A 22,518-nucleotide genomic window follows, 5' to 3' on the forward strand; every position below is an offset into this window, starting at 1 on the left:
AATGAATAGTGACTACAGGATACCACTCATTTTCAACATTTTACTGGAGGTCTGAAAAAGAATTAGTAACAGTAACAAGTACATCTCAGTGACATCACAAAGCTGTACTTACTTCATATTGTTACTGTTTTTTGTCAGACCTCCAGTTCTAGGCAACACAAAATGGGGTGACTTTTTATTATTTCCAGTTTTCAGTACTATAGAAAAGCGCCCAGTGAGAAACGTTCCGCGGTGAAAAAAAAGGTGCGATTAATTTATCTGTAGTTAATTGCGATACATTTTTCTGTAGTTAATTAATCTAAATTAATCGCAATTAGTCCCGGCCCTAGTTCATACATATTCCTGAGTAGCTGTAGATCAGAGAGATCATCACTCTCTCTGATTAATTCATCAAGCTTGTGTCTGCTTTTGCACGATATTATAGCTTATCGTCAATACAAATGTATCCAAAACTGTTACTTTTCAGGATTCAAATTCAAAAGCATCAAAACTAAAGTAGCGTAGATCTACAAGCTCAAAACGTGTCGCTTCATGCCGCGTTTTGAGCTTGTAGATCTGCTATGTTTGATACGCAAAGAGGTTATGGAGACAAGAGGTTTCTGCCTGACAGCAACGATAAAAGAGTTGTGATCACAGTCAGGTTGTAAACTGTTGTCAGACACAGCCAAATAATCAGCCAGATCAAACCTGACATTGATCAAGTGGCTCACTTCTCCAAAAGTTGATCTCCTGCTTCAGGCGCCCAAGCTCAGCTAAAGATTCGTTTTCCCCTGTAAATTAACACCTTATACTTGATCACACTACAGCGCCACATCAAAAGTAGCAGATCTACAAGCTCAAAATGTGGCGCGAAGCGACGCGTTCTGAGCTGGTCGATCTGCTACATTTGAATTTGAATCCTGAAAAGTAACGGTTTTGGACATAATGAGGTTTCCACCCGACAGAGACGATAACAAAAATGTTTTATGAGAATTCACGCAGGGCGTCGGACAGCGAGAGCATAAGCTGATGCTTATGGTGTGTTCTCTGCCTGTCATCCCATCCACTCCCTCCCTATCCTATTCATTGTAATGAACATGCCATGCCAAATATGATTAATGAAGAGATGTACAAGCCTGTATGTCATCATTCAACTACTGTCTGTATTGTAGAGGTGGTCAACAGATAATCAACGTGCAGGTGTAATAAATCATTGGCAGCCTTGGTCATAGACAAGCTTGTAAATCAGCTATTGTTCTCCTCGGAATGGGTATGCTAGGGTTCAAATGGTTAATGTAAAAGAAAATGAAAGAAAACGGGTTCCTATCACACAAATATTTAGCAGCCCCTCTGTAGTAACTCTGAAGACTCCCTACAGGTCCCCGGACCCCCCGTTGAAGAGCCTGATGTAATGTATTTTATACTAGATGCACAGTCAGCATTTCAGTTATGTTAACTGTCATGGTAGTTTGTCATACTGTATAATCTGTCCAGGTTTCATATCAATTTCACCCAACTTGCCCAGTGAGAACCCATTATAAGTCAACCTTGCAGGATACAGTTCCACACGTGACCCACCCTGTCTGCATGCACACAATACATACAGTTATACAAGCATATACTACAGATAACGCAACTTAAAGGACAACTTTAGTTTTTTTCAACCAAGGTTCATGTTTTAGGTTGTTATTAGAGAAAGTAAAAGATGAGTGTTAATTTCTTTTCATTTGCTGCTTTCTTTCGTTTTAGGGATTTTAGCTGTTTTTGACAGGGGGGGCGGGGGCATTCGAGCATGGGGCTAAATATGTATTTTTTTACAAAATCTTATGGTGATTTATCTTTGTATTATTTACTATAGTCCTAATAAACCCCAGGAAATTACATCTGACCACAGCAGATCACAGGATCTACTGAATGTGAAGGTAGCCTACTGGGGGAAGGCTTATACTGTGTGTATAGGCTCAATATGTCAGTTTGTCACATTCAATATATCCTGTGATCTTTTGTAGTCGGATGTAATTTCTTGGGTTTATTAGGACTATAGTAAATGATACAAAAATAAATCGCCATAATAGTTTGTAAAAAAAATACATATTTAGCCCCATGCTCGAATGCCCCCGCCCCCCTGTCAAAAACTGCTAAAATCCCTAAAACTAAAGAAAGCAGCAAATGAAAGAAAATGAACACTCACCTTTTACTTTCTCTAATAACAACCTAAAACATGAACCTTGGTTGAAAAAAACTAAAGTTGTCCTTTAAAGAGCAATACAACTCCATATGTTCAAGCTCCAAAAATCTAGAATGCTTGAATCTAGAAAGCGTTTTCGATAAGAGTATCATCAAGAGAAACGATTAAATTCTAATGTTGTTTCAACTTTAAACAACATTAGGAAGCAAGCCCAAATAAGCAACTACTGTACACTTTAGAAAAAAGCCCAAATAAACAACTACACTTTAGAAACAAGCCCAAAAAACCAGCAACTACCAATATTTACAAGTTTTATTTAAAGAAAAACAAGCCAAAGGTCGCTTATAATATGCAGACATGGCAACACTGGCTGTGACAACTGAATAGGACGTGTGGAGGAAGTGAAGGACACACACAAAGAGCCCCAGCAAGCTCCTTGGGAAACAGGTGTATATACAGTCCAATCCCCCTGTTATTATGTTGAGTTTATTTTTTTTCAAAATTTTTATCCCACGATTTTGTAACCCAGTTTTCTTTTTCACCCAGTGCCAATTATCTAATGTAATCCTGGGCGCTACACTTCCTCTGCCAACCTGGGGGGGCAGCGGACTGACCTCATTCCTCCTTCTATGCATGAGGAGTCCAAGCTGCTTCTTTTCACCTGACAGAGGGGAATTTCCCCGGCCGGACGTAGCGCGTGGAAGGGACACGTTATTCCGACCAGTTCCTTTCCCCTCCATCAGGCGCCCCGGCTGGCCAGGGGGAGGTAGTTTTAGAGACCAGGATTACGGCATGTTTTTGTGAGGGTATCTACCCTAGGGGACACGGGGAGAACATGCAAACTCCACACAGAAAGGCCCCATCGCCAACCCCCGCCTCGGGTATGGGCACTGATGACGCGGAGGAGAGAACACGCCGCCAGTGCCCACAGCGTCCCCAGCGGAAATCGAACCCAGGACCTTCTAGCTGTGAGGCGACAGCACTACCAACTGTGCCACCATGCCCCTATTATGTTGAGTTTCTGTAGGCCTGTATCAGTTGTAGCAGTTGTTAATTTTCAATTTTTCTGTTTTGTTTTCACGCACGCACGCACGCACGCACGCATGCACGCACGCACGCACGCACGCATGCACGCACGCACGCACGCACGCACAGGACAAATACAATGCATAGACAAGCTCACTCACTTGAATGAAGGGAAACAGGAGGCCCACAGCGAAGTTGGACAGCCAGTTCACAGTGCCAGCGATCATGAAGGCGGCAGGCCGATAAGACTGCTCAAATAGTTCACCCGTCAGGACAAAAGGGATCCCACCTGAGAGGGGCAGACAGCAGAGAGGCAGCCTGTCATCAAGCACTGTGAGCGGTGAGCGCGCACAGAATAAAGCAGTGGATCTAAAAGTGGGGTGCAGCTAAGGCATTGTTTCTGAAACACAGGGCCGGGACCCATGCCAAACGGACTCTTACAGGTCTGTAACTCTGGAATGAAACGGACCCTTCACGGGTCCTTACACGCAAAATATGATGGAGTGATGAAATAAAATGAAAAGTTTGAGAGCCACTGCTTTCAAGGGACACACAATTTAGGACATCAGAGGTTTTCTTCTCATAATGTACAGCACCATAACCTAGTTTGCGGCCCTATGCTCCACCTAAGAGCCTACAGGAATAAGTCAAGTAGGCCTAAGTCAAGTCCATAACCTAGTTAAGTCTGTCTGTCTGTGTGTGTGTGTGTGTGTGTGTGTGTGTGTGTGTGTGCGTGCGTGCGTGCGTGCGTCTAGCAAGCGGTGGAAAGTCTGTGGCCTTGAACCACTTAAACCACACGTTACACTGCATCATAAGAGGAAAACTGTCAACCCACAAACCTCACAAAAAACTTGTATATCTGCTAGTTTAGTTATTTAAAAAGCCAAAGGAAATGTTTTAATACTGATAGTACTGATAGCCCAAAATAGGTCCGGACACTGGGTTGGAAGTGATCAACTTTGTCTAAATGCCACACTATCACTTGACATAATTATGGTGTCCTACATTGAATCATCACGCAGATGAAAATCTGCTTCATTACCAATTCACTTGGTAAACAGTTTGTAATGATGAGCAAAAGCATTATGAGTGCATGCTATTCTACTGGTCGATATAATTGCCAAGTTTTCTATTCATTATTACTTTGCACGATTCAGTGCTATGGTCCTAATAATAGCAATAGGAATTGAGGTTGAATTGGCCATTAATCATGTTTCTACTGTGGATCTTGTATTCTATGTGGACTGTCCTGACACAGCTGTGCTGTCATCATTTAAAGAAGAGATTTAAAGAAAGTAAAAATGGAAAAACATGTGTCAAGGAAATTGGGGTGGTTAAACATAGAAAACACCTCAGGGCAGCTATGTTTAAAACAACAGCTGTTACTATTTGCCTGAAGGCAGTTATTCTGCTTTGTTGTGACACAGCTGTTGTTTACTGTCTATTATAGAACCTTTATTATCTTAGACCTGCGTTTGACTTCTCCACCTGTTAAATCAGTGTTGCCTTAAGACGTTTCCCTTGGTTAGGGGTAGGGGAGGTGGAGACTAAGGTCAGTATATGAAGGCTCTCGCTCTAATGTATGTTGTGACACACGGCTGGTTTTTTCCATACATGTCATCCTGTACTACTGGTATACATTGACTGTAAGTGTGTGTTTCCTTGCGGTACCTCAATTATATCACTCAAGCTTTAAAACGTTCTCTGCCTCAATTGATTTGTCTCTTCTCTTTACTGAATTGAGTTCCCAATACAGATTTGCATGGACATTTTGGAGGTTCCACCGAGATTGATTCCGGATTGCTGACTTGCTGACTGTGGAAGGAGTTTGGCTACGTGGAGAAGGGTGCCCCTTGGCCAGGCGGTTTTTAGGAAATCGAGGTGAGCATTGTGCGCCCTTTGTGGGGAAAACCTGGCAGCCTTCTCTGTTTAGCCAAAATTTCTGTGGTACATTGTCTTGTAGAAGTGCAGTCTGTTTCGGGAATTCGTGGGAGACAATTTGTTGGGTTCATTGGTGTTTTGAAGGTTTGGTGATACTTTGTTTGTGTTGTATTGTGTTGTTGTAGGCCGTCCACAAAACGAAGGGGAGAATACATGTGTGTTGCTCCTTATAAAGTGACAGAGGGGTATTTATTGCCTGCTGCTGGTCAAAATAGGTTGGGAGACTGTTTAAATGGTATTCCCAGACCTTGAGTGGATGGTCTGACAAAAGGGAGATAAGAATCTTGCCTTCGTAGCTACTACAAGAAAAGGGGAGTTGATCTCTGCCTTATGGATCCTTTGCTAAAAAGCATAAAAACAAAGCGCTATTTTTTTTTAAGAGAGAAACGTACGTGAGTGAATGGTTTGTCTGTGACAACGGATTAAGTCCTGAGTGTTGACATTGTGTGGTCTGCCTGTGTGTGTGTGTGTATGTATGAAGGCAGGCAGTGTGAGAGAAAAAAAATAGAACAGAGAAGAAAGGAAAAGTGAGTGTGAGAGAGTGGTGTACTTGCATTTTTACCTAGACATTATATCGGGTGTGATGAAATTATAAAATATCCTATTATAGATATTGGTTCTGTGTCATATGTGGAGTCAAAGTAATATTGACGAAAAAGTGTGCCTCTAATAGTTAGATCTATTAACTACATTATAAATTTGTTTTATATGTAGGGACAAAGTATTCTTTATGAAAAAGTGACTACGGAAATACTTCATATGGTCAGTTTGAGTGTCTGGATTAGGTTATTTTATTTTTCTTTCTCCTTTTATTTGTTTGTTGTGTGAGAATGGGTTCTGCTAACTCAAGAAAAGGGGCCCCGACTACTGGCCCTGCTAAGATTATGTGTGAGAAGTTTGGGGTTAAATCGGTTGAATTTCTGCCAAAGTGGCACAAGGAGTTAGGATTTCCTCAAAATGGGAGTTTCAGTAACGCATTACTCCGTTCCCTGAGAAAGAACATGGCACAGAAATATGAAGCAAAAATTGAAAAAGGGAAAATATCTGCTTCTGCTGAATTGAATGCCAAATGGGCCAAGCAGTTGACCATTCTTAAACAGTGGGAGAATGAGGCTATTTCAAGAAAGCGTGTTGAAGTAATGACTACGAATGTGAAAGCTTTTGTTGCTTTGAGCGCTGATGAGGCACTCATCAGCATTCAAAATGTGTGGCCTAAGGCCCTTGTCGATGGAATAACGGGGACAGATCACTATACAACCCCATTCTGTGATTATGTGACGGATTTCGATCCAACATTTCCACAGAATGGGTCGTTCGATAAAGCTCATAATTTGTTGTTGAGAGAACTAATTACTCCACCCCACACATCGGGACCATCCAATTGGGATTATGCATATATGCGAGAGTGTGTCGGAGTCTGGGATATTATTGGTCGAAAGGTTAATCATACGAATGGGATTATTAAATCTCGTCCAAAAGTTACTATGGTTTCTGTCCATACTGTGGATGACCTGTTAGATTGTCCCCCGGGCCCACAGCAGGTTGTGCTTGTTCCCGTGCCAGCAATCCCACTTGCACCGGCACTCCCTGCTGTGCCCCTTGGTGACATCCCTGTGGGGGGGTCATTGAGACAAGCACCGGCTGGGAGTATACAATCCCCTCAGCTGCTGCCCCAAGCCTCAGGGGGGGGTCAGCCGGGGTCACCTCCTCAGTATGGAGAGATATGGTCTGAGCTTGTTGGAAGCCAGGAGGATAAATATACATCTCCAATTAGCACTCCACGTGGGGGTGCTCCGATTTATTCAAGAGGATTCTATTCCCCTAGCGGGTCTTCCAGTGTGACTAGATCTGGCCTCCCATACCAGCCCACTATGGAGAGCAGTTTCTCTGCACCCATGATTGAGTGTCCGAATGGTGCTGGAGGCATCCAGAGGGTTTATAGGCCATGGAAGGTGACTGAATTACAGGCAATAATTGGCTCATTGCCAGACCCAAAAAACAATGGGAAAACATTTGCAAATGCTTTAAGGAAAATGGTGTTGCAATGCAGCCCTACAGCAGGAGAGCTAGAACATGTTTGCATTACTAAAATGGGGTTGCTGTGGGCTGAGGTTAAGCCAGCCAATTGGGTGTCAACTGTAGAATGGTCAGTCGACGCAGTATCTGCATATCAGGTACAGCTAGCCGATCTGATAACTGCGTTTGAGACTAAGTTCAAACCGGTTATAAACATGACAATGGTTAACTCATGTGCACAGAAAGCAGGGGAAGCATTTGATTGTTATTTTGCTAGGAAGTTGCCTATTTTCAATTCACACAGTGGCAATGAACAACCCACTGACACCACAGCTGATTCTCCGTGGGAGAGACAGTTTGTGCAGACCCTGGTGGATGGATTGCTGCCTGAAGTAAAGACAATTTTTGTGAGACATTGTGTTGGCTGGCAGAGCGCCAGATTGGATGAGGTGAAAAAGTACTGTGTCCATGCTGATGCAGTGATCCAAGAGGAGAAGAGCCTGCAGGTAAAAAAATCTAAAGCCACTTCTGAGAGGCTTCAAATGGCACAGTTGGACTATTATGCTCCAGAATCCAGAGGCAGGTCAGCCAATAGGGCTCGATCTGCTAGTCGTGGCCGCGGCAGAGGGAGAGGAAGAGGCAGAGGTGGTTATAGGTACAATGATGGCTTATGTTGGACTTGCCATAAACCAGGCCACCAGGCAAAGGACTGTACTGTTGAAGTCTACGAGGAAGAATATGAGCAAACAAGAACGCGTCCTCCAGCTTCGCATGTGTCTGTGACGCAGCCGCAGCAAGATTGACTAGGCTCCCCAACTGACAATGACATATTACAGGGGCCGAGTGAGCATGTGCAAGTTGGCACAAGCGGTCCTGACAAAGGTGATATTTTTTATCTTTCACCTCGCTATTTGAAATACAAGTCTACTGATCTGCCATTATTCAAGATAACTGTCCATGGGGTTGTGTATGACATGTTGGCAGATACAGGAGCCACAGATTCATCACTAAGGACAATGTCTGATGGGTTCCGATTGTCAGAAAGGGAAAAGACTTGTGTGGGGGTAACTGGCACGCCGCTCACATGTAAAATGACTCAGCCTTGTCCCGTGACATGTGAAGATTTTGGGATTTCAGATTTGCAGCATTCATTTGTCATAGTCCCGGAGTGTCCTGTGAATTTAGCAGGCAGAGACCTGCTATGTGCACTAGGTTTAACCATTGTCTGTACTGAAAAGGGATTGGTTTTGAAGAAATCGGATTTGATTGATAATTTATCGACCAGTATGTTATCACATTCTCCGACAACGCCAGTTTATTCATACTGTTGGAAAATTGATGTATCTCCAGTTACTCAGAAATTACATGATTTTGTAAAAAGTCATGGTACTGCGAACCTTGTGAAAAATGATCTCCCCACTTACGAGTGTGTAGCTCATGAGTCACAGGATGTCATGAGTGAGCAGTTTGAGAATGTATGGAATGAACAGCATGAAAATGAGCAATTATGTGGTAAAAGTGTCTTGGTCACAGGGGAGTTTATTGTTTTATTGGTGGAGTTGACTGAAAAGCAGAACGAAATGTATGGCCGGGCAGGTGTCCCTCACATTGTGTTGGCAAAATCACCTACGTTCTCCCAGCAGGAGATTGACATGTTGTTACAGGAGCCAGAGGGTGTGGGGGAGGCAGGCCACCATCCATTTCATTGCCTGTTGGCTGTCCATAAAGTGGTGAGATTAGAATCAGACCCATTTGCTTCCAGTATCACACACACGTTTGTGTGCAAAGATAAGGAAATGCATCCCGCTCTAAAAGGGGTTCCAAAGGAATTGTGGGCCACTCATAAATATGATGTGGGTCTAATAAAAGATGCCACCCCATTAGTGGTTATTCCTAAGTCTGATTACAGGCCCAATAAGAAACAATATCCGCTTCGACCTGATGCTGAAATCGGAATGACACCCATTATTGAGCAACTCCTAACGGATCAAATTATAGTCCCAGCCCCAACTTCTCCAGTAAATAGTCCCCTCTTACCGGTGAAAAAGGCCGATGGCCGTACATGGAGGCCTGTACATGATTTGCGTGCAATAAATGAAGCTGTGTTTGCCCGAGCATCTGTAGTACCAAATCCAGTAACTATTTTGAATGTTATTCCCAGTGATTCATGCTGGTTTAGTGTAGTGGATTTGAGTAACGCATTTTTTAGCGTGCCTGTTGAACCAGCATCTCAATTCTGGTTCACATTTACTTTTAAAGGGAAAAAGTATAAATGGACTCGTCTTCCACAGGGTTTCACAGAGAGCCCGTCAGTGTTCACTGCGGCATTGCAGGAAAGTTTAGCAGGGTTTGTATTCCCTGGCAGCAGTATATTAATTTCCTTTGTGGATGATATCCTAATTTGCTCTCCATCTGAGGAGGTCTGCATTTTAGATACGAATGCCTTGTTGAAATATCTTGCATCGCAAGGGCATAAGGCATCATTGGATAAAGCCCAGCTCGTGCAAGAAGAAGTGCGATATTTGGGTCATACAATTTCAAAAAATAGCCGAGCTATAAGTAATGATAGAATACAAGCAGTATTGTCAATACCTAAACCTGTGACTAAAAGGCAGCTCCTTGGTTTTTTGGGATGTACTGGATTTTGTAGACAATGGATATGTGAGTATGCAAGATTAGCTCAGCCATTGTCTGACATAGTGCATGGGACTGGACTGGCTGCAAATGACTGTTTGACTTGGACCCCTGAGGGTATGGAATCCTTTAGAAAATTAAAGGAGGCTCTAGCCTCAGCCCCTGCATTGGGTATTCCTGATTTGACGAAAGAATTCACTTTAGCAGTTGATGTGAAAGATGGATTCTATAGTGCTGTTTTGTTACAGCGACATGGTGACAGATTGAAACCAGTTGCATATTATTCAAAGCAGCTGTCAGCGGTGGTGAGAGGTCTACCTTTGTGCGCCAGGGCGGTGGCTGCAACAGCGGTGGCTGTGCAGGCTTCTTCATCTGTGGTGGCGTATAGACAACTGACTGTCTTGGTTCCACATGCAGTAGCTGCTATTCTGTTGCAAGCTAAAACTGCTCATCTAACTCCAGCTTCCACTTTGCATTACTATAACATTTTGAGTCTACCAAATGTTATTCTGAAAAGGTGTAATGTATTGAACCCTGCTACATTTCTTCCTACGGAGGAGGACGGGGAGCCACATGACTGTATGGCAGTAATATCTGAGGCAGTGACCCCCAGACCTGACTTGTCTACCACGCCTCTCCTAAACCCAGAGCTGATTTATTATGTGGATGGCTCAGCCAAGAGGGTGAACGGAATAGGAGCAGTTGGTTACGCTGTAGTCAGTGATTATGATTTGGTTGAATCTGCAAGGCTACCGTCACACCTGTCCGCCCAAGCAGCAGAGCTATTCGCGCTCACAAGAGCTTGTGTCTTAGCAAAAGGGAAATCAGTAAATATCTATACAGACTCCCGGTATGCTTTTGGTGTGGTTCATGATTATGGGACTTTGTGGAGAAATAGGGGATTTCTCACTTCCCAGGGGGCGAAAATTCAACATCATCTCCTTGTTAACAACCTCTTAGAAGCGGTTCTGCTTCCATCTCAGGTGTCTGTCTGTAGGTGTCCAGCTCATGGTAGGGTTGTGGATGCAGTATCAGAGGGAAATTGGTTTGCAGACTCTATGGCAAAACAGGCAGCGGAGTCTAAGACAGGCGCACTGCAGATGTTTCTTGATTCCGCTGGGAAAGCGGCAGTGTCACAGCCGGATGTGGTTTTTGACCCACGGATGTCTTTGACGGAGATTCAATCTTTGGCTCTGTCCGGTGAGAAATCAGCTTGGAGGAAACATGGTGGGTGTGGCCCAGATGGAATCTGGAGGGGGCCGCATCAAAGACCTTACTTGCCTAAACGGCTGTTCTCCTACATGGCGAAAATGGCACATGGACTGGATCATGTCTCAAAACAAGGTATGATTAATCTTTTAGCTCAGACCTGGGACAGCATCGGATTCACCACCACTGCGGAGAACTACTGCAGAAAGTGCCTAGTGTGCGCTCAACATAACGTGGGTAAGTCACAAAAAACAATACAATCTGCTTTTCCAACACCTAGCTGCCCATTTGAACATGTCATGATGGATTATATTGAGCTAACTCCTGCTAGAGGATATAAGTACTGCCTTGTGGTAGTTGATCTTTTTTCCAAATGGATTGAGGCATTCCCATGCAGACATGCAGATGCAAAGACCACAGCTAAGCATCTATTACAAGATGTTATCTCACGTCATGGGATTCCTTTAAAGTTGTCTTCGGATAACGGAAGCCACTTTGTTAACAAAACAATATCATATATGGCAGAGAAAGCTGGAATTGATTTAAGGCAGCATTGTGCATGGCATCCGCAGAGTGCAGGTGCTGTAGAGAGGGCTAACGCCGTTCTTAAAAATAAACTTGAGAAAATGATGGAAGAGACAGAATTGGATTGGGTATCTTGCCTCCCCTTGGCGTTAATGTATATGAGAGGTAGACAGCACTCCACCATAAAGCTTTCACCACATGAAGTGTTGACAGGTAGAGTTATGTCTATAGGGCAGAATCTGTATACTGGTGGCCCTACAGATATTGTGGCTGTTGACGAGGCTATAGTAGCCTATTGTAAGCAATTGAATCTCATTGTGAATTCTCTTTCTATGCAGGTGAAAGCGGCGCTTCCGACGCCCTTAGCGAAAGGTGAGAGAACGCATCCGTTCTGGCCTGGCGATTGGATATTCGTGAAAGACTTCAGGAGGCGGCATTGGAATTCTCCAAGGTGGAGAGGGCCATTTGAAGTGCTGTTGACTACACCCACAGCAGTAAAAGTGAAGGAGAGAGTGACGTGGATTCACGCTTCGCATTGCAAGAAGGCTCCAACACCGCAAGATGATGTGGTCGCGGGGAGCGGTGCAGTCAGCGCTGCTGCTGATACCAGTGCTAGTGATGATGTGGATGCTGCAGCTCCATGAAAGTGAGGATGGCTCTGTCACGCCGAGGCAGCAGCGTGACATTCATCACCCCAACTTGGCAGTGTCAATGACACTGAGTTTCGCAGTCGAGATGAATTATAGCGATTGCTGGATCTGTCAACATTTGCCTACAAGTGTGGCCACGCCTTTGTGGATGTCCATTCCGCTTACACGAGAGGAATTGTTGTTCTATAATTGGCAAGATGTAGATGTTAACACTGTTCTATGGAAATTTAACCCTACAGAGAAGTTGCCCAAAGGAGGAAAGATGCCCAATACACCTAATCTATTTGCCCACACATATCAACGTGTAAAGAATAATGTCATTTTCCGGTCTTCATCTACATGTAAGACTATGCCCATTTTGCAGGCCGAAGATGTAAAATACTGCTTCACTACAATACAGCCCAGCAGCGGTAATAGTGTGCTTATAGGTAAGAGTTCTTGTGACAGTGATACTACAATGATAATAGATCTCAGCAATCCTTCCAACTTACCAGAAAAGATTTATGCTGTATGTGGGGCAAAAGCTTACACACGTCTTCCGGCTAATAGTCAAGGATTGTGTTATTTGGCTCATGTTATTCCAATGATTAGGAGAGTAAATATAACAGAAATCCAATCTTTATATTCCCAACACATGAGAAAAGCTATTACTCGTAAGAAGAGGTCACTTTCCTGGTGGCAAAGGGTCCTGGGGGTAGTGATTCCTAGCTATGGAGTGTACAATACGCAAGCGGAGCTTACAGCTCTATCAACTGTCTTAGAGAAGCACATGAATGCATCCGATGACGCCGTATCAGCTTTGGCGACTGAAGTAAATGAAATAAAAACTATAACCTTGCAGAATCGCATGGTTTTGGACGTAATTTTAGCCAGCAAAGGAGGAACTTGTCGAGTTATTGGAACGGAATGTTGCAGTTATGTGTCAGACCCGTCAAAAGCTATTGCTAGACTGCACAATGATACTTTGGCAGGTGTGCAAGAATTACACAAAATCCATGGTGGTGTGGTTTGGGGATTTTTCGAAGGATGGTTCGGTGGTGTGGGGAATACGTGGACGCGTATACTAGTTTTAATTGTCATGACGGTGTTTGTATTCCTGCTTGTGATTTGTGTTATCTCTGCGTGTATTAAAGCAGTAATGTCAAGGATTGTGGGTCCCGCTTCTGTAGTAATGCTCCAGTTGGAAGTCCCAGTGGTGCGAGGGTGGGTTCCTCCCTTCTGGGAAGATGATATTGTTTAATTCTATGTGTGTTTTTTTTTTTCCTTGGGGTTTCGTGGGATGTTTGTGCCTGAATACCTGTGTATTCTGATGTGTTTTATTGTATATACTATGTTATTGATTTTATGGTTTTATCATGTCGTACGCCATGTGGTGGTCGTTTTCTCTTATGAGATAGGCCGGTGTAGGAATTTTCCCAGAATGTTACGAGATAATGTTATGATAAGGGGTTTTTCGCCTACCCGTACGATATGAGTGAGTGTTTTAAAGTTTAAAAAGGGGGGTATTGTCAAGGAAATTGGGGTGGTTAAACATAGAAAACACCTCAGGGCAGCTATGTTTAAAACAACAGCTGTTACTATTTGCCTGAAGGCAGTTATTCTGCTTTGTTGTGACACAGCTGTTGTTTACTGTCTATTATAGAACCTTTATTATCTTAGACCTGCGTTTGACTTCTCCACCTGTTAAATCAGTGTTGCCTTAAGACGTTTCCCTTGGTTAGGGGTAGGGGAGGTGGAGACTAAGGTCAGTATATGAAGGCTCTCGCTCTAATGTATGTTGTGACACACGGCTGGTTTTTTCCATACATGTCATCCTGTACTACTGGTATACATTGACTGTAAGTGTGTGTTTCCTTGCGGTACCTCAATTATATCACTCAAGCTTTAAAACGTTCTCTGCCTCAATTGATTTGTCTCTTCTCTTTACTGAATTGAGTTCCCAATACAGATTTGCATGGACACATGTACAGTATGGGGGAAAAGGGGTGCGGGGTAGGCGGGGGGGACTCAGACTTTATTAATGGGTGCCAGTTTAGAGTTGCAGCCGTCCGTAGGTGCTCTTTGAGAGCGTTTTTTTTTGAGGAGTCAAGGGATTCACATGTCTTAACTTTTTCTGTGCCATCTGCGTTTATAAACGTAGCTAGGCTAACGGTACCTACTGGTGCTATCTACGCGTATGTTCGTAGACAACCGTATACTCCATATATGAAAGCGCTGACTGCTTGTTTACCTTTTAGCATTGCTGCGGTTAGTACATAGACTGGATTTTTAAATCCACCTCCGTTCTGTCTGTTCCGGGGGGAGAAGGGGGTTATCTCTGAGATTCACAGAACAGCTCTGCTCCATGGAGTGTGTTCTGCCCTCCTCACCCCCGTGGAGCAGAGCTGTTTTGTGATTTGTGAATCTCAGCGACTCCCGTTGAAAATGAATTTGCATCCACTCCCCCCGGAACAGAGAGAGCGATTTCGTCTTAATAGTGTGATTGAGGCCTAAAGGTTTGAGAGCTGTCCACAGTGGGCCGCCACGCACCCGACGATCGTAAATCATTTGTGAGTTTGTACCAAATCGCTAAGCAAATGTAACTGGTTGTATGAGCTGGCTATGAGCTAATGCGAGTGGTGTTGTGCTCCTCACAAAGGCCACTCACCTTCCTGAATAACTCGGGGAAACAAGGGAAACAAGCTCTGTAGAGTGAGAGCAGACACTAAAGGAGTTAATGGCTGTTGGTAGGGCGTTCCACATTTTAGTGGCATTGGAGCGAAATTAATTTTATCCATTGTTTGAGCCGAATCTGGGTTGCACGTGGTTTGTTGAACTCCCTCTGGTGTTGTGAGTGTGGACTTTGACATTGACATTAAGGAAGTATTTAGACAGGTACATGGGTGGTGGTGTAGCGAATCTTGTAGACCAGACCCATTGCAAGATGCTGTACACTGTCGTCAACCGTAAGCCCCCCCCCCCCCCTGTTTTAAGGGCCTGCATAGTCAAATAAACATTGTAAAAGGGCTCCTGTTAGGGTCTTCAAGGTGTTTTTTTGACCAGTGAGGACATCCTGTACAGGAATCTTGTTCTTTGGTTGACTTTTTGATTACATTGGTGGCCATTTTATCACCGGAAAGATTTGCCTCCAGGATAGGGGAGGCATACTCCGAAGGAGCAATGGTCCGAGGTGCGCTGGGGGTCGGGAGAGGGTTGGGTGTCTGCCCCGGGGGAGGTTAGGGTTAGGGTGAGGGTTAAAGGTAGGTTGTCGATCGGACCAATGCTCCGTCGGATCAAAGTATAGTAACCCCAGGATAGAACCTAGGTAGGTAATGTCATCTTTTCATGTGATAATATTGTCACCCACTTTAACTGAGAAGCCGTCTGCCTGTTTGTGAACTGTGTCATATGTATGCCATGGGACATGACATATTTAACAGTCATTGCCCAACTTCCCTAACTGCAGCAACAGCAGGGAACCAATACATGTGGGAGCGTACCAGCATAATCCAAACTATTGCATAATACACCATGAGATACAGCTTTTAAACCCAAACCATGTTCAGGCATTTACTGTATAATTTAGAATGCAGTACAGGCAGCGGTTTTGAACCTTTTGCAAAATCAGTGGATCGCTGTCCCGGAAACATCTCAATGCTATAGCAGACAAAAGCTTTGCATCCATATTATGTCTATTATAGTTGAGTGACAAAGTGAGTTTAACGTTGTTTAGCATCGTTTAATGCAGTGGTTCTCAATGTTTTTGTCTGGGACCCCCCGGAAAAGCTTTGGCCATGTCTCGCGACCCCTGCCTCTGTGACTTCCACCATAAACCCCCCACATAATATTTTTTTTTTTTTTTTTTATTATTTAAAAAGAAATCTCTTGTGATGGTACAAATTTACGTCATATTTGGCAGACATTTGACCCAATTTCTCCTTTCATTGTCAATGGCAAATATGAGACGTGTGGGGACAAGAATTACGTCATATTTGGCGGATATTTGACCCAATTTCTCCTTTCATTGTCAATGGCAAATATTGAGACGTGTGGGGACAAAAGCTTTATATGAGGGGCTAGCACCCCTCAAAAATCAGATATGTCTGAAGTGAGTGGTGCAACAGCGACCCCTGTTGGTACCCTAAACATACATACGGACATACATAGAGACAGACATATAGGGAGGGACATATAGGGAGGGACAGACATTGCTGTTTCTAGGAGTTTTCTGTTTCTTTTGAGTGGTTGCACCACTCAAAAATACAGGAGACACGGTAAGTAACAGGAAACACTCGGCAGGGATTTAAGGCTGCAGTCCCGGCAACACTAGCCTGTCGTTTTTATTTCCAGGGAGAAAACAAAAAGTCTGGGACAGCAGCGCAAACGTCGATCACTCTCTGCTGATTTCTGATCGTCTGCACCTTTGTTAAATTGATGCACACACGCACACATGTACACACACACACTCCTCTCTCTCTGTCGCTCTAATTAATTAGTCTCATGTCGCATCTAAGCTGCGTCTAGATTCTCCCGGCGGATCCTGCCGGGAGGCTGTCTATGCCATAGAAAGCATAGGTGGACCCCAGGCTACGGCAACACTGACTTCAGCACTCCCAGGAAACAACACCTGCTTCAGAATGTGGGAGGAAAACTTTACCCTGCATGCTACAGTATGCTACAGTATGCTAATGTATTCACCATGATATGATTTCCCAGAAATGTTGCAGTGCGTGCGTGTGTGCATGTGCCGTGTGTGTGCCGTGTGTGTGTGTGTGTGTGTGTGTGTGTGTGTGTGTGTGTGTGTGTGTGCGTGCGTGTGACCCGTGCGTGCGACCCTTGTGTGCGACCCGTGCGTGCGACCCGTGCGTGCGACCCGTGCGTGCATGTGCGTGCATACAAAAATAACCAAATTTTAGAAATAGTCTCTCACTGTTGGAATTAAACCCATCCTTCACTAATAAGTAGTAAATGCCAACGGAAATGTTCTGGGTTGTTATAGTAGTGGAGCTTCATTAACCCAGGCAGACACTGGAAGGAGCGCACCGCAGTAGATTTCACACATGCATGGATTTCATGCATTGATTTACATGCCAATTACATATGCAAACATGCCAGCGTTGTACTGCCCTGCAGCTTTGCAAAATTGAACAATTACTTGCTGGTTCAAGACTCTATAATAATGGACATTTCAGAATAGCCTACGTGGCTGAAATGGTCACAGGGTCCTAATCAAAGCATGTGTCCAAAGAGAATCTATAAGCATGGAATTTTCGTAGAAATGCCTCTGAACGTTCTCAGAAATACTAATATTATTCTCTGCAATCTTTATCTTAGGGGACCACCTGATGATATTAATTAGAAATGGATTATAATCGCATCTTTGACGTATTTCCAAACTGAACTCCCTGGGCAACCAGTGACTTTCAGGAAAGTCTGGATGGCAACCGTGGAAGGTCAGTGACGCTGGAGAAACAGCTGACCTCCAGGAAAGAGTGTCGGGATAACAGGGGCCAGCGACCCCTGTTGCAGCACTCGCAAGAGGGCACCAAGCAAGCTGAGCAATACCCCCAGAGTCTCCTGAGAGGAGGGGAAGAAGAGAGACCCGATAGGACAGATTCAACGACAACAACAAGGACAGTGACACAGACACAGTTGAAGGCTCAAACAAACCGTCCTTGTCCACGCAAAGTGTGGACAAGGACGGATGCATGCTCACACCGCACAGACTGGTAAGACGTAGGAGGACCTATAGGCAGGAAGCAAACTATAGTCCTAGAGACCTCTCAGTGTCTGAAATCGCCCAAGAACACACAAGGCAGAGACAGCCTCCTGTTGGCTCTGGCATAAGAAACAGGACAATGGACGAGTCCGTGGAGGGGTGCCCTGGGCGCGGCCGTTGCTGGGGTGTGGTCTGCGCTGGTTGGCTGTACCCTAGGACAAATAAAGAGGGTAAGGCATGGAGGTGCGGCCCGGTCTCCAGGGGGAGGTTTGCACATGCTCAGTGTAAACAGGAACTGCGATGATGGAGTGTTCCAGCAGAGGTGCTAGATAGAAAGCTCATAACTTGTGATGTAAATAATGAGATCCAGAACAGTTGAGAATTAAACAGCAGCCACCCTTCCCTTTTCAAATGTTTTATATCATCCACAGCACTTGAATGAACAGTATCCATGTTCCTTTGTCATTTCACAAAAATAAAAAAAATACTAAAGAACATGGAAAATCCACAAAAGAAAATATACAAAAACATTAACATTTAGTAAATGTACTTGTCCTTTATATTTCAGTCTGTTATACACAAAATGTTTTCCACAGTTATGAACTTTTTAAAATAAAAACTAAATCAACTTTGTACTATTCTCTTTTTTTTTATATCCTTTTTATTTTTTTCAGTTCAGGGTCAGCAACTCTCATGCACCTCTAGCACCTCTGCTGGAACACTCCATCATCGCAGTTCCCGTTTACACTGCACATGTGCAAACCTCCCGCAGGAGCCCTGGCCGCACCTCCGTGCACATTCCCCTTTAACCCGTTCTGACCTGAGATCAGATTCATACGAGGTTTCCGCCGGACACACACTGGTCTGATGAACCCATTCTGACCTGAGATCAGATTCTAAAAATGTCAGTCGTTCTTCGATTTTTCAAAAATAGCAGACCTACAAGCTCGTATCGCGCCACTCGGTGGTGCGATATGAGCTTGTAGATCTGCTATTTTTAAATAGCTAAAGCATAACATGATGCTAACACCAAAATGGGTGCCCGGTCAGAATGGGTTAATGTTTCTAGGCTGTACCTGGCCGGCAGGGCACTGCTCCATGGATGCAGTGCCCGGGTGTGCCTGATCGGTGCTGGTTGCACCTCATTGATGGCTGCGCCCGGGGCTGTTGCCTGCCGGTCTGCCGAGCTGGAGACCAGCTAGGGTTCGATTCCAGCTCGGTGTGAGAAATGTTCCGATATAATGTATGTTTTTATTGTTTTATAATAATAATCTAAATCTAATGGATGCGTCTAGTAAAGTTTTCCAATAATTGCAGTGGAGTATACAGTATTTGTCCCTGAGATGTAGTGGAGTAGTATAGTCCACCTGGTGGACAAAAGTGGTGGCGCTTGGGTGACACCGGATCAGAGTCTCTTTTAGTATGAAGCACGCCTGGTTTGTCGCCATCTTGGATGCTAATGGAAATAGCGCCAATGCTAGCGAACAATGGCGAGGTCCATCCTTGCTCCAGAAAACGCCAATCTTCCAATCGCGATCAACACCATGGACAGCACCGTAGTTTCAGAGAAAAGAGCGTGGAAAGGCCATGGCTAATACGGAAGCTAATGGGAGTTGCGTGCTCAACTCCAGTGCAGGCGAGGCCCTAGCAACCGTGCCTAGCAACCGGAGTGCTTCCAAAAATGGAAAGCCGGTAGTGCCAGTAAAGCCTGTTAGAGACAGACAGACAGACTGACAGATATTTGTGTATTCATAGACAGGCGCTGATCTGACCGACTTCCCACTCAGCACTGCACTCCCTCGGGTCCTGTGGGATGCACGCGCAAAGTCTGACGTTGATGCTTTGGACAGTTCTGAAGATAATGTGTGTGACACACACACACACACACACATTATACACCGACATTTCACACATTTGTAGAGATGTGAAAAATATTCAGGGATTTATTTCCTTGGCCTCTGCAAGAAAATTGGCATTGATTGGTCCAGTGGGTTGAAAGACACACACACACACACACACACACACACACACACACACACACACACACAGAAGCTCATCTTCACGACTCGCCCTCTTGGAGCCATGCCATAAAAACGCCATCCTTCTTTCTCGTTCCACTTGAACAGCCAGTTAACTCCAGGCGTTCTGATTCCTATAGTGAACCTATCTCTCTTTTTGGCATCTTGCGCGCGACACACACACACACACTCTACACACACACACACACTCCACACTCCACACACACACACACACACACACACACACACACACACACACACACACACACACACACACACACACACACACACACACACACACACACACACACACACAAAGTTTGAAGGCCCGACAGTATACAGTACGTTTAACAGTCTATGCCTTTATTAATAGGACAAATGACTGACAGGAAATGGGGAGAGAGATGGGGAATTTGAATTACTCCACTGCAATTATGTAACTTTAGTTATTTGTAGAAGATACCTGTAGATTAAGCACTTCAAGCCTGACGTCGAAATTTAAAAAAAGTCTTCAGAAAGAATATTATATTCAAAGATTTGTGCCACATTTTCCCGATTTTTCACAAATAGCAGACCTACAAGCTTGTAGCGCGCCACTTGGCGCGCTATGAGCTTGTAGATCTGATATTTTTCAATAGCTATGAAGCATAACATAATGCTTAGTTAAAACACCAAAAGGGGTTCCCGCCAAAATGGGTTAAGCACTTCAAGCCATATACTTTGGCTATTTGAAAATAGCCCATCTAATTTACAAGCTCACAGCGCGTCGCTTTGCGAATTGCGAGCTTTTAGGATGGATAATTTCTAATTTTGTACATTTGAAAAATGTGTGATATGTAGGCCTACTGTAGGACATCCAGCATAAGTACATTTTCTTTGATGAATTTGTGCATTTTGATGCCACTGCAATTTGTACTTTTACTCTGAATACCAGACTCATAATACTTGCAACGGAGTAAACAATTTCTTTGTTGTGGTATTAATACTTTTACTTCAGTGAAAACCAAAAAGTACACTTCTCTCTTTTTTCCACCACTGATGATAATCTACATTAGTCAGAGTTGGCTTGTCGCTCCAGCCACGTAGCTGCTGCATGCCCTGTGGACCCCGGCGCTAATTAGGTCTGATTTATACTTGTAGATGGTGTATTGTTTTAATAAAAGCAGTTGAAAAGCTATGATGAGAAACATATGCCTTGATCTGCAGGGCCTCTGAGGAGACGACATGTGTTGTTGAGTCATCATGGGGTGACGGAAAACTGCAGCTTTTCCTCTGAGGAGAAGAGTCCGACAGACAGCGTAGGAAGAGATGAAGGTCAGAGACAAGGAAACGCAGAGCTGGCCTGTGGTTGAACTCAAGTTGTGCAACTTTTGAACGAGTGCAGGTTTTTCTTTTAACCCGTTAAACTGAACACGAGTTACACAAGTTAATTGACTGTAGAACGGCTTCTCTCCCATTCACGAGTTACACGAGTTATGTTTTCATTGTTTAATCCGCGTTTTTAATACGTTATAAGTCATACAGGGATTCCACCGGACAGAGTGGGATAGGCGACGCGTTTTTCATCGCAAAAACATCCGTCGCTCTGGCGTGCAAACGGATAAATTATGGGAAATTGAGGCCCAATGCATTACAATGGCCACTATTTTTGAACACTACGACAAGCGATTACACCGTTTTAATGTGGATTTTCATATCAAGCAACTATCAAGTCGGTGCAGTGGCTCTTCAAAGGTTAGTGTAAACGCGGCAGGGAGATCTTGGAACACGATAGTTTAATCACCGCAGGGAAACCGTTAAAATACCGTAGGCCGATTCTATACAAATGCCTTCCAAAACAGTGTAATAGCCTATAGTTCTCATACTTTTCCATGCCAAACGGGACCCCCCTCCAGAAGCATATGTACTGTATTTGACCTCGGATGACCCCCATCTGAAAATCCTTTGTGCCTGGTGCTGGGACCCCCAGAAGAGAGGATTTCCAAATTATTGAACATTCAATAAAAACTTTCAAGAAACTTTTCACGAAACTAGTACTTGAGTACATGTACTTAGTTACTGTGCACCACTGTGTGAGGATCCACCAGGGGTCCCAGACCCTTGCCAAAAGGAATAAAGGTTTCACACGGGAAGCGAGTGACGCGCCTTAGTCACTTCACTTCACTTCAAACCTGTATTTATTCTCGAAAGACATTGAGGTCACGCTCATTTGCAGTGTCGTCGAGATACACATAATACGACATTTCAAAGCAAAAAACAAAAACAGAACAGAACAGTAAGATTTCCTCATCGCGTGGCGTAGCACGTATAGGCTATGTTTAAAAAACAGTTGCAGACACTTGGGGGCAAGTCTGCAATCAAAGATTTAAATAAGTAATAAGTAATCATTTTCAATGAGAGACGGGATTATTTGCGATGCACCGAGGTCGGAGAGGCAAGCGGGCACGGTCCCGTGAAATTCTCGAGCTCGTCCTCGTTTCATGAGCTGGTCAATACAGTCCCCCATCTGAAACGGCCTTAAGACAGATGCCAAAGTGATAATTGGAAGGTTAAATACATACTGTAGCCTACAGTACATCAAAGGGAAATCTATACTATATCAGACACACTGGTCATTGATTTAAAATGTATTGA

At 44.1% G+C, this 22,518-nt stretch overlaps 1 protein-coding gene across 1 annotated transcript in view; it reads right to left on the reverse strand.

Moving 5' to 3' along the window:
• slc2a9l2 (solute carrier family 2 member 9, like 2) overlaps positions 1-22,518 on the reverse strand; it is a 214,672-nt gene that overhangs the window by 29,203 nt on the left and 162,951 nt on the right. The window contains exon 13 of the mRNA XM_083770450.1: positions 3,355-3,482. Within this exon, the coding sequence (XP_083626576.1) occupies positions 3,355-3,482 (128 nt within the window). The remainder of the gene's footprint in view (positions 1-3,354; positions 3,483-22,518) is intronic.

Source organism: Protomyctophum parallelum (assembly GCF_964188405.1).
Source record: "Protomyctophum parallelum genome assembly, chromosome: 8".
Taxonomy (NCBI): Eukaryota; Metazoa; Chordata; class Actinopteri; order Myctophiformes; family Myctophidae; genus Protomyctophum; species Protomyctophum parallelum.